Here is a 12,673-nt window from a genome sequence, read left to right as displayed (position 1 = left end):
CAAGTTTAATAAATCCTGAAGTATCCCTTTAAGCAATTACTGTGCCATCACCATTGTCTTTGGGTCACTCAGTATTTGATGTAAACATAGAACTGAATTAGTGTCTGAATGGTACTTATGAATCAGACACTTCTGCTGGCTTCAATAACACATTTGCGGAGCAAGGTCTATGCTAGTAGCTCAGGGAATATGCAACGCTTATACCTAGTTACCTTGAATATAAGGTTACAACTCATGGAATATACTGTCATTTAAAAAAAGTAAAAGCTTCATGAATTGCAGGATAACATAACTGTTGAAATTGGGTCTCTTGTAGCATCATAAAACACTCTTTTTTTTTGTATATGTTGTCTCTGTGTTAAAAACTGCTATTAAGTTAATATCAGAATGAGCATTGCTGACTGGTATATGCAATTTTAAATGTAAATCATTTTGTTGTGTTTGCCAATCATTCAAGCTTGTCTATAAGTCTACTGATTGAAAACAGCTCAACTTTTCTCGAAAATGTCCTCGTTTTGTGACTTCCTGTAGGTTTTGTCGATACAAAATGTTTTCTTTTGTCGAATAAAAGCTACTACTGCTACCTTTTATCACTTTATCCAAAACACATTTGAAACGTAGTAGGAATAAATCATCATGCCAAACGTGTGTAATTTGATTCTGGTGCTAATCAAAAACAGACTGTAAGTTTCATTGTTTGAATTTTTTTCCATGAAACTGTTAATAATATGTAAGGAGTCTTGCTAAGACCATAATCTGTATTTTTCTAGCTGACAAGTATTTATATCCCACTTTTTGTACATGGAACTGTATAGTAGTGTTTAATTGTCCTACTTCACATCTTCTCTCCTTGATTGTTCCTTTGTAAGAGAACCTGTTACCAGCAGTGTTACTTTGGTAATTACGTGTGCAATTTTGGCTGTTACATTAGACTTGTAATGCTATATTTTATGTAATAATTTCCTATACAAATAAAAAGAAATTATTTCCTATTTCAAATTTGGTGCCGCTTCCGTAACTGTTTGAGGTTGACGTGTGCGTGCGTGTGTGTGTGTGTGTGTGTGCGTGTGCGTGTGCGTGCGTGCGTGAAGTCATACACGTGTGCGTTCAGTATCATATACTGTAGTCAAATGTAAGGTACCATAGTCATAAGGAACAGTGAGATCTTCACTGATCTTTGCCATTGCGCTCATAAATGTGTACCTGAAATATCTGTAAGTAGTCTACCGCAGGGAATTGTTAATAATGGCAAGGGAAGGTTTGAGCCAAGTCCTGTCTTCAAATGCTTGCCATAAAGCTCATGTCATATCCTTCAACTACAAAACGTGTTAAACCTATAGCCTGTGTCCACTGAGCTTTACTCTCTGAGACAGTGCTTATAAAGCAGGGGGATTTATAACAATTAGAGTCTCTTGATGGGTAATTATGTGACTATAAATAAAAGTAATTAATTCAGCCACCCAAGAGTGATTTCCAAACATTCTCTCTCGCTCTCTCTAAAATCCCCCCATCCCCCCTAACTTAAACATACACTATCCATACAGACACACTTGAACCATAAAATGATCTCAACAAATGTATTTAATGAATAGTAGCCTTTCTAAATCTGGTTAAATTTGCATGCCTGCCAACGGTGCACTCCATACCAAATAGCCTATCCAAAAGTGACCATTTCATATTTGGACGCAATTAACAGTCACGGATCTGCGTGTGTAGGATATGAGTGACTGATGAATTGCTTCCATATGGCGAGCTTTCATCACGTGGTACGTTTTATGATTTATCCTAATCCAATTTCACTGGAATTCCTCAACGTAGTCTCTCGAACCGCAGAGCTCGCCCTCGTCCTGTGCTGAGCATTACATTCCCTCGCAGCATAATGTGCTCTCACACATTGATGCCACGGATCCATCTAAGGGTTTTGCTTTCGTTTTAAGTTCACCTGGTCTGATGTGTTCCTCTAAAGTGTCATTTGGGAGAGGATGTTGCTTCTAATTTATGCAACTTTGCTTGGAATTTTCCTCAAAACAGGTATGCAAACTTTGGGGACTGTGTAATCTTACATGTGTTGGCTAGCTGCGTTGTATTCTGTTGCTGAGAGTGGTGTCAACGTTTCCAGGTATTCCAATCTAATTCAAGTTTGGATTATGGTTAAATGATTTGGGGAGCTGTTTTTGTCGGATGAAAACAATTAAATCGTTTTCATAAATCCAGGAGAGGTCTAGTAATGCTAACAGTGAGGCGCGCAGGAGGTTACCGGTGCGGATCAAATAATCTTGTTAAATGCATGTATAACTGTCTTGGAATAAGAAATTGTGAAACAGATTCTTGGATTTTACATTTTTAATGACACACCTGCGCTCCAGCTACAGAAAATATATCACCTTAGGTCATAATTGCATCTGTAAAACCATTGCGCATGTCACCTCTGCAAAGGCATATCTTTTCAAAATGTGATTTAGGCTATTATTTTCCATATCTTTGCTTCAATTTAATAATATTGTTTAAAAATGTAAATGCTAAATAATAGATCGTCACATTCTGAAACATTGAACATTATTCCATATTTGGAGCATCTTTCTGCTCTTACAATTGCCCTACATGGCATGCTAATTAGGCTATTAAGTATTCAGATTAATTGCTATTAAACATGACTAGACACCATTACAGGTGAAGAATGTATTCACTCATTTTATAAAGCAGAGGGAAATGTGTAGGCCACTCATTATCAATAGCTAATTAATAGCTCTATAATTGACAACACAAATGCAATTCAACATTTTATTTTACAGGTGTAGGCATTCCATCAAGCTCAAATGATAAGGAACATGATTGATCAACAGTTGTCAGCTCAGGTGACTGTAATAAACTAAAAAAAAACATTTTTTAGTGGGTGTTAAATGAGCTGATCTATCACTCCATGCACACCTGTGATGAATATTAATATCAATAAATATGCAGAGAATAACAACCCTGTCTCTCTTCAGATGACGGTGGAAGGGAAATATACAATTTAAGATAGATGAAGGCAAATAAACTGAATTCTCAATCTACATGGGTCACCTTATAGCAATGATATGGTTATAATGTATACAAACCGTGGTAAATGTAGTTGTTAAAAAGGGATCAGGTAAAATGACAATGATAATCTATGTCAATGGAGCAGTCCACATTCTCATTCCAACATACATCCACTGATCATATCATCAGAATGATATAACAATCAGAAGCTGAGAGCTTTTCCAGTCCATATTTCCAGTAGAACCCCTTGCACATGAATATATGGGTAGATGAACAGTGGCGTGTAAGAACTTGATCTCACCAAAAATGCCTCTGTGGTAAATAACATACAAATGTTCTGTCTGTTCTGCGTTGGATGTGCTGGATTTGGTTCACGTACCCACTCCTTAAACATCATGTTCATTGTTAGCAGAAATTACATCTAAATAATTTGATGATGTTTTTACCTCAGTGAAAAGGGTATAGAGGAACAATATGAACCGTATAGACAATATGTACATAACTATATGCTTGGCTAAATGTTATGTACATATGTGGTTTATAGAGGACAGATACAGTACAGTCTATGATGTGTTTAGGCACTTTATGAGACTCTATTGCTCGGTTGATGGATGGAGTTTTGAAGCATTTATCTGGTTTTAAATTAATTACACTCAGATCTTTGTTTTGGATCCTTTTCAATTGAATTTGTGCTTGATGGCGCTGTCAGACTGGGAGATGAATGACTGTCGCCATTTCAATAATTAGAACACAGTAATATCTGTCACGGAGAACAAATGACCTGAAACTGTGGCGCCTGAGAACATTTTGAATTGTTGTTTAACATAGCACAGTCATGCATGTTTCTGCAAAACTCCATACCCTGAATCAGATTTTGCTATCCATCCGGTATCCTCGATTAAATTATTACGATTTTTCCTCCCTGTGAAACAATTTTGGATGAATAGCCAACCATCTGTCATTCTTTGTTAATTTCCATTTAATTCCAATCAGTCAAGTGACAATGGAATTGTGGCGCAGTGGTCTAAGGCACTGCATCGCAGTGCTAGCTGTGCTACTAGAGATCCTGGTTCAAATCCAGGCTCTGTCGTTGCCGGCCGCGACCGGGAGACCCATGGGGCGGCGCACAATTGGTCCAGGGTAGGAGAGGGAATGGCCGGCAGGGATGTAGCTCAGTTGGTAGAGCATGTGGGTTTGATTCCCACGGGGGGCCAGTATGAAAAAAGAAATAAATAATGTATGCACTCACTAACTGTAAGTCGCTCTGGATAAGAGCATCTGCTAAATAAATTAATCTAATTTTAAGTCAGTGCTGGAGCAACAGCTTCATTGAGTGTGTGGATAAAGCACTTTGTTTGCAACACTCTAGCTTAATTGTTTTCAACTATAAAAGTCAGAATGGCAATTATTATTTTAGTGGGTAAAGTTGAATGGCCTTTTTCCCTGCACAGATATGCCCAGCTTCCACACACAATTGTGTCTGAGGGCACTGTATTAAGTTTAGTTGGCAAATAAGTGAGAGTATGGATTTATATTGTTGAAACATATTTGTTCATTATTGTCGGTCAAAATCCCTTTATCCTGACTCCAGATCTGTTTGTGCATTAAACAACTCCTCTCTGCTGTGTTTCTTCGTTGTCACGACAAATGTGTATGTAGTCAGAGAAGTATGTGTTTTGTGTGACTCATCAGTGCTTTCTGTGGTGTGGTACAGAAATGTTATTATATTAGCTCAAATTTATATTGTCTGATATTTGTAACATGTCCACATGTGTAAGGATAGCATCAACATCGTCTCTCCCACATGAAATGCTCTTTTGAGATAATCTTCATGTTTGTTATTCATCGAGGAGATCCAGTCTTTTTTTCAGTCCACCCCTTGTCCTCTGATCATTGCAAATATGGACCAAGTTGACTTTCAAAATGCCAACAAAGAGACTTTTTCATTTCAAAGATGAATTTGTCTCTCCTCGAGGATACAGTTCCTGGTCTGTGGTAATGGCAATAGATCACGAAAACACTTATTGTTGATTAGCTGGGAGGAATATGGGGGGCTGAAAGGCCCCAGATGAACAAGGGATAATACTAATGACTGAACTGCAGACCTGGGTGCACAAAATACAATTTTAAAATCTTTCAAATAAGATTTTAGGCCTAATCTTTTAAATACTTTCTGAATTTTGATCGAGCCTGCCTGGAGTGCCAGTTGGGCAGAGTTGCTTTGCACTTTTCTGACTACTCCATTGTGCCAGGCAAGCTCAATCAAGCACAGCTAAACAAATTTGAAAAAATGTGCCTGTAGTCTCTCTTGAACATCATTCATAGACTAATGAGATGACTATATGCCAGATACTAGTGAACTGTTCTTGTGGGCTTTTTTTTTAACCCTTGTGGTTCTTCCTGTCTCTCTTGTACAGGTTATGCTCTCCAGATCCAGTGTTACCAGTGTGAGGAGGTGAAAAACGATGAATGCTCCACGGCAGAGTTCATCGTCAACTGCACTGTCAACGTGCAGGACATGTGTCAGAAGGAGGTGCTGGTGAAGGAGGATGGTAAGAAAACAGCGTCTCCTGGGCAGTTCCATTCCTTTCATACTTTGTTCTTTATAGGATAGAGATAGTGAGAGAGTAGTCCCTTCTCACAGCCACTGTATCTCCGCCACAGCAGAGTGTGAGCTTGAGTCTGACCAGAGAGACTAGTGAGAGCGAGACAGGAAGGTTGTGGGCCGGATTCGAACCCACGCCGACACAATATAAATGTGTTCTGCAGCTAGACCACCCCAGGCCACCCCAGGCCACTCTGCCTTCTCTGACACCTACTATGCCATGTAAAACCAAGCCACACCGGACTGTGCCACTTTTAACATGTGAACTAAATAAGGTATATTTTCCTCTTTCATGTACTTCCTCTCTACCTCTGAATTCAGTGGAACTGATCTATAGGGTCTCCAACAAATGAGATCATAAACTAGGCCTATACGTATGCCCACTACATCAATTGGGACCTATCAAAGAATCTCCATAGATCAAGAGGCCATTACCATAGTTAATTCATGGATTATGGCTCATATTCTTTTAATGGGATTATCCCAAAGGGTGGTTACCTTGGTTGCTGGCTGCTGTGCTCAGTTGATCCATGCATTATTTATTTATTATAAACCGGGTGGTTCGAACCCTGAATGCTGATTGGCTGACAGCTGTGGTATATCAGACCGTGTACCACGAGTATGTCAAAACATTTATTTTTACTGCTCTAATTACATTGTTAACCAGTTTATAATAGCAATAAGGCACCTCGGGTGTTTGTGGTATATGGCCAATATACCATGGCTAAGGGCTGTATCCAGGCACTCCCCGTTGCGTCGTGCCAAAGAACAGCCCTTAGCAGTGGTATATTGGCCATATATCACACTACTTCATGCCTTATTGCTTAATGAGAGAACACCCTTCAAATACACTAGGCCTGTTGATCCTACCACATCCAATGTTATTACATGTACAGTTGTCACTTGTGATCAAATGTATACTTCCAATTACAAGAGTATTCCAAAAATTTACCAAGAACTCCATAGCTAGATTGTCTTTAGCGAGTGCTTTATGCCCAAACTATGTTTCTGAACATGATGGTTGACAAGCTTCATCACTCAAAGGCAATGCTCTATGGCAATAATGTAATTAACAAATGTACACTATATGTAATGTTGTGTAATGGTTTGAATAACCTTGAGATAAGGATTCACTTTTGTGTGAAATGCACATGCTTACAGTATATTCACAAATCTTTGCCAGTCTGCACTCTCCAGAAAGGTTTTCTGAGTCATTTGATTCAAATGCGATGTTGGCAAAGGGATTCTTATGTGCTCCTGTAAGCAGATAAACTGAAAAACTTGTATTCTATCATAAAACCTTCTAGCAATGTTGGGTAATGAATGTGTTCCTTAATTATATCATTTCAGATAATGTCAGCCTGAGACCAGGATCCTAACTAATTATCTTTATATGCAGCAACCACAATTTATCACAAATAATGAATTTGCGAATTACCCCAACATTATCGGTGGAAGGAAACACTTGCATAATGTGTTTATGATATATGAAGACATCTGTAACATAATCCTCAGGGAAAGTTGGCTTTTGCACGTGATTTGTTCTCTACCCATTCCTCCCCCCAACAAAGGTTTGGGGACTTGGTTTGATAGACTGTCAGTTCTAAATGTGCCTAGTGATGTAGTATGGAACAAAGAAGAGGGTTGATTAAGCTAAAGTTGTATTGTTAGTTCTGTCAAACTTTATAGCAGTAATCAGGGGCTGATGCAGACTGCAATTGTCTACTTTTGTCTTGAAGGCTTGTCTGACGTCTTTGAGACAAAACAAGAATATTGTATTGCATTTACAAATTGCCACTCTGTCTAACAGCTCATCTGTCATTATTTCAAGAGAAAGACAAGTAAAGTAGAGCAGTAAAGTTTGATTGAACTTTTAACGTGACTCTTCCTCCCTTTCATCAACCTCTTTCATCTATTTCCTCTCTACGCCTTAATTAGAACTTTTGGTAACACTTTACTTAACGTCGACAGGTATAACGCATTATGCCACAGTTATAATGCAATGTAAGACTTGTCGTAGGCACTTATGAACCTCTTCTCATCATAATAACAGTTCTTTGCAGTCTGTTGACAAATTTCAGCAGAGAACACATAAACCTTGTATTAAGACATGATAAGCATCCATATGCTTATAACAAGTACTAATGCTTATAGATTCAGTGGAGCTTGAGTCACATCTCCAGGGTCACCTTGGATTTGTTTGTATCCAAAAGCCCAGTGTCTATTTCCTAGGAAGGGGTAGGGAGAAGTGGGAGTTGAGTCCCTGCAAGGTGGTCATTTATCAGGCAGTGAGACGCAGGCTTTCTTACCACCGCCTGTGGTAAGACTAATGGCACAACAATATTTCCATGAAATCAAAACACTCTTATTGTGGTCCTCTGTAGCTCAATTGGTAGAGCATGGCGCTTGTAACGCCAGGGTAGTGGGTTCGATCCCTGGGACCACCCATAAGTAAAAATGCATGCACACATGACTGTAAGTCGCTTTGGATAAAAGCGTCTGCTAAATGGCTTATTATTATTCATGTGCATTCTCTCATCACCATATAAATCAAAGCATAGTTTTGTTGCAATTGTTCCATAGTTTGAGAGCATTATATTCTTTGTCGAGGTGACATTCTCAATGTTTTATTTGTTATAATGGCTCTATATAGGTTCTAGGCACTTAGAGGACCACCTCCCAGTAATATGAACCACTCCAGTATTGATCAGGATAAAGTCCTGTTAACCTCTTAAGGATCGGACCCTTTTTTTCAATTTTCTCCTAAAATGACATACCCAAATCTAACTGCCTGTAGCTCAGGACCTGAAGCAAGGATATGCATATTCTTGATACCATTTCAAAGGAAACACTTTGAAGTTTGTTGAAATGTGAAATTAATGTAGGATAATATAACACAATAGATCTGGTAAAAGATAATACAAACAAAAAAACATGTGTTTTTTGGGGGTTTTTGTTCCATCATCTTTGAAATGCAAGATAAAGGCCACAATATAATATTGCAGTTTAGGCACAATTTAGATTTTGGCCACTAGATGGGAGCAGTGTGTGTGCAAAGTTTCAGATTGATCCAGTGAAGCATTGCAATACTCGACTACTTTATATCAAGTCTGCCCAAATGTGCCAAAACATTTTCAAGTACATAACTATAGAGAACATACAAAAATGATATGGTAATACAAAATGTAAGTTTACACACTCCCAGGAATGTCATATATGATGGATCATTAGCTTATACACTAACTTTCACACATCTAGATGGCCGGGTGGGGTGGGTGTGGAGCCAGAGACAGCAGGGGTTCAAACTGTAGAACCCAGTTCCTACATTTGAATATAAAAATGGATTTTATCAAACAAAACTATGCTACATTCTCTGGGACCCTCAGGATGACAAATCAGAGCAAGATTACTGAATGTAAGTACATTATTTACCTTCAGAGGTGAATGTATCAAACCAGTTGCCGTGATAAGTTGTTGTGCACTCTCCTTAAACAATAGCATGGCATTTTTTCACTGTAATAGCTACTGTAAATTGGACAGGGCAGTTAGATTAACAAGAATGTAAGCTTTCTGCCCATATAAGACATGTCTATGTCCTGTAAAGTTTGCTGTTACTTACAACAGTCATGCTAATCACATTAGTGCACATTAGCTCAACCGTCCCGTATACGGGACACCGTACCCTTCCCCAGATCTGTGCCTCGACACAATACTGTCTCGGAGCTCTACAGACAATTCCTTTGACCTCATGGCTTGGTTTTTGCTCTGACATGCACTGTCAACTGTGGGACCTTGTATAGACAGGTGTGTGCCTTTCCAAATCATGTCCAATCAATTGAATTTAGCACAGGTGGACTCCAATCAAGTTGTAGAAACATCTCAAGGATGATCAATGGAAACAGGATGCACCTGAGCTGAATTTTGAGTCTCATAGCAAAGTGTCTGAATACTTATGTAAACAAGGCATTTCTGTTTATTTTTAATACATTTGCCAAAATTTCTAAAAACCTGTTTTCACTTTGTCATTATGGGGTATTGTGTGTAGATTGATGAGGATTTTAAAAAAATAATCAATTTTAGAATAAGGCTGTAACATAACAAAATGTGGAAAAGTCAAGGGGTCTGAATACTTTCTGAAGGCACTGTAACGTCAAGCATTCATAAAAAACTAAACAAAAACGAAAGCTTAAGGACTTTTACCCCTCCCTTCCCCAGTGTTTGTGCTACCTCAGTTTGCTATGAGACTTGGCTCAGTTTCACCAAGGGTCTCAATATCACATATAGCTTGACCTGGACTTCCTGTATAGCTTTGCACTATCCCTGACCGCTTCTCTCTCTCCCTCTTCAGGCATATTTTACCGCAAGTCCTGCGCCTCGTCCGGGGCATGCCTCATATCCTCGTCAGGCTACCAGCAGTTCTGCACTGGAAGGATCAACTCTGTGTGCATCTCCTGCTGTAACACACCGCTCTGCAATGGGCCACGGAAGAAGAACCGCCCGGTTCCGTCGGCCGCCACCTCTTCATTTTCCTCCCTTCTTTTTCTGCTGGTCTCCCTCACGCTGGTCTCCCTCTCTCTGACATAGACCTAGAGGCGTCCACTTGTCCCGTCCTCTACCTGAAGATAACACTAGAGTATTATGAGGCTACAAATAGGCTACAGTATACATTACACTACGTAGTCTATAGGCTACATCAGACTCTAGTGTCGTCTTTGGAGAGGAATCCTATACATAAGAGACTATCACAGGAGGTTGGTAGAATGAGTGCAATGGTATCAAATACATCAAACACATGGTTTCCAGGTGTTTGATGGCATTCCATTTGTTCCGTTCCAGCCATTATTATGCACCGTTCTCCCCTCAGCAGCCTCCTGTGGACTCTACAGCGTCATCTTTAGATTGGATACTCAAGAGCTTAAGACTCTTTGGAAGGATCCCCTTTTATAATCCTGGTGTTTAGAGTTTTTGAGAACTGAATGCTTGCCATTTCCTCCTTCTTCTTCGTCCTTCCCTTGCCCTCCAATCACCCCTCGCTTACTCCGTAAGGTCCCTATTGAGGGCAGTGGGCACTGACCTCATCAACGTCGACATTCTCCTGTTTATAGGAAGATCGAACGCTTCAGATCAATACTCCCAATGATTAGGAGTCAGACGTGACCATAGTCAGTGAGTACTCAGCAACCGTTTAGCTATGAGAATTGTGTTAACTCATCATGGATCTTAGTGTAGAGATGGCACTGACAGCTGAGGACATTGAGCAGTGAGTTGTAGGGATTTTGGAGATATACTGAGATGTCTGCATCATTTACTACTGGTACAAGTTCTTGTTACAGTAAGTACTAAATGCTGGAGCTCATGTCTTATATCATTTGTAAGTACAGATGTGTGATCTTGATTTGACCAGTTTCTCACAGCAGGAAAATAATCCTACAGAAATGTGAATTATTGTGTTTATTATAATTAATGGACATTTTTGTAAGGTTGATACATCTTTAGTTAGGCCAAACCAAGTCCGACATTTTAAAGTGGAAATTACAAACTTTAGAAGCCTTTAAAAACCTTGACTACACTACAAGTTTGCTTTTCCTGCCATGCAGGAAATTCCTTGCAACAACAGGGTGATCAAATTAAGATCCTACATCTGTATATACCCAATTACTTTCTTAAACTTCAAATATTGCTGAAAGGGAAATTTGTTTTTAAACTTATCAATTTAGACATTATATAAATCAACATATTCAATAACCTGTTATTAGCTGTAGTCATTTACAGTATGATAATAATCTGTATCAACATCCAGTTCCAACTTCAAAAACCTTTTGGGGGTGTCATTCTTCAAGTATATTTTAAGTCATTCAACAGTCCTTATAGTATATTTCAGCTTTTTAGTTGTAGCGCTTATAAGTTCACAATAAGGACATTTCAATGCAGGGATGCATATTATACCATTTTCTGTACAGACATGAGATATGTGGCTGTCATTGCGGCAAGGTCGGATATAAGTATTGGTTATTGTAGCTACCTGCTAAAACTGCTTAGAGGAGTTTTTAGTGTCGCTGCTCATCTGGCATTATTTATGACGTTAGTATAATGCTCATTCAGCAGCATATGTCCTTTGCAACACATTGACTCACGGAAGTGGAAACAACTGCAAAACGATCAGCGATCTGGAATACTCACCACGTGCAGCGTGTTGTGGGAATGGATCACTTAGCTATAGGTGGATGGGCATAGTTGACGGATACATTTACTCAACAATGCATCATGTACAAATACTGCTCATACATTTATGTCTTACTGAAATCATATTCTCTCTTTTTCTATTGATGTTTCCTATCTGATTGATTGCCACTTGAATGTACCAGAGAGAGCATAAACACAACTATTTTGAATTGTCTAAAATGATCAACATAAAACATTGTAGTGACTGGGCAAAATGTTTCTGTTGACCCCCTAAAACTGACGTCCCTCACTGAGTTTATATGACTACTGAATGTTGAAGTGACAATGTGGAGTTAATTTGGGAGGGAATTGTACAGACAAAGAGTAAAGGACAACAGTACAGTAGGACATTTTATTTATTTACGTTGGCTAGTGTTTCTTTCTTGGTTCTTGTGCCATGGGGTTTTGCCAGTTATGCTCAGTATTAGCTTAACAGTCACCTACTTTGTCTTTCTTATCAGCTGGGTCTATTGTCAATTGATTATTTATTTATTCTTCTGAAAAGGCAGCACAGAGACTGAAGGGAAGACCATTCTTTTTTAAAATACAGCATTTATGAAATGTCAATAGATTTCCAGAAACATATCTAATAACTTACTCTCATTATCCATTGGCCATTATAATTATTGAAAGGCTTTGTAAAGAGGATAATGTAAGAATTATATCATAATTCATCTTTCAAATTAAAGATAATGATAAACTAAATTAAACGATAGTGATAATGATATAGCTTTTTTTTTCTCCTTCTGATTTGATGTTTATCTTGAACATGTAAGGCATTAAACGAACAGGTAGACAAATTCAACAGAATTTGGGGATTATGGG

General features: G+C 38.7%; 1 protein-coding gene across 1 annotated transcript; it reads left to right on the top strand.

Moving 5' to 3' along the window:
* The first annotated feature begins 1,873 nt into the window (after positions 1-1,873).
* LOC121537648 (ly6/PLAUR domain-containing protein 1) lies at positions 1,874-11,819 on the top strand. Its single transcript, XM_041845226.2, has 3 exons — positions 1,874-2,031; positions 5,439-5,573; positions 9,975-11,819. Exons 1-3 carry the CDS (start codon positions 1,983-1,985, stop codon positions 10,208-10,210), a joined length of 420 nt encoding a protein of 139 aa, XP_041701160.1. The 5' UTR covers positions 1,874-1,982; the 3' UTR covers positions 10,211-11,819.
* The last annotated feature ends 854 nt before the right edge of the window (positions 11,820-12,673 follow it).

This window comes from Coregonus clupeaformis, unplaced genomic scaffold (assembly GCF_020615455.1).
Source record: "Coregonus clupeaformis isolate EN_2021a unplaced genomic scaffold, ASM2061545v1 scaf0464, whole genome shotgun sequence".
In the NCBI taxonomy this organism is placed as follows: Eukaryota; Metazoa; Chordata; class Actinopteri; order Salmoniformes; family Salmonidae; genus Coregonus; species Coregonus clupeaformis.
The sequence above is the reverse complement of the archived record's forward strand: the minus strand, read 5'-3'. Positions and strand labels throughout refer to the sequence as shown.

Excerpts from the sequence above, each read along its gene's own strand:
- LOC121537648 (XM_041845226.2), top strand. The coding sequence starts at position 1,983 with ATGTTGCTTCTAATTTATGCAACTTTGCTTGGAATTTTCCTCAAAACA. Across the intron at positions 2,032-5,438 it reads TGGAATTTTCCTCAAAACAG|GTTATGCTCTCCAGATCCAG; the intron begins GTATGCAAACTT and ends TCTCTTGTACAG. Across the intron at positions 5,574-9,974 it reads GGTGCTGGTGAAGGAGGATG|GCATATTTTACCGCAAGTCC; the intron begins GTAAGAAAACAG and ends CTCCCTCTTCAG.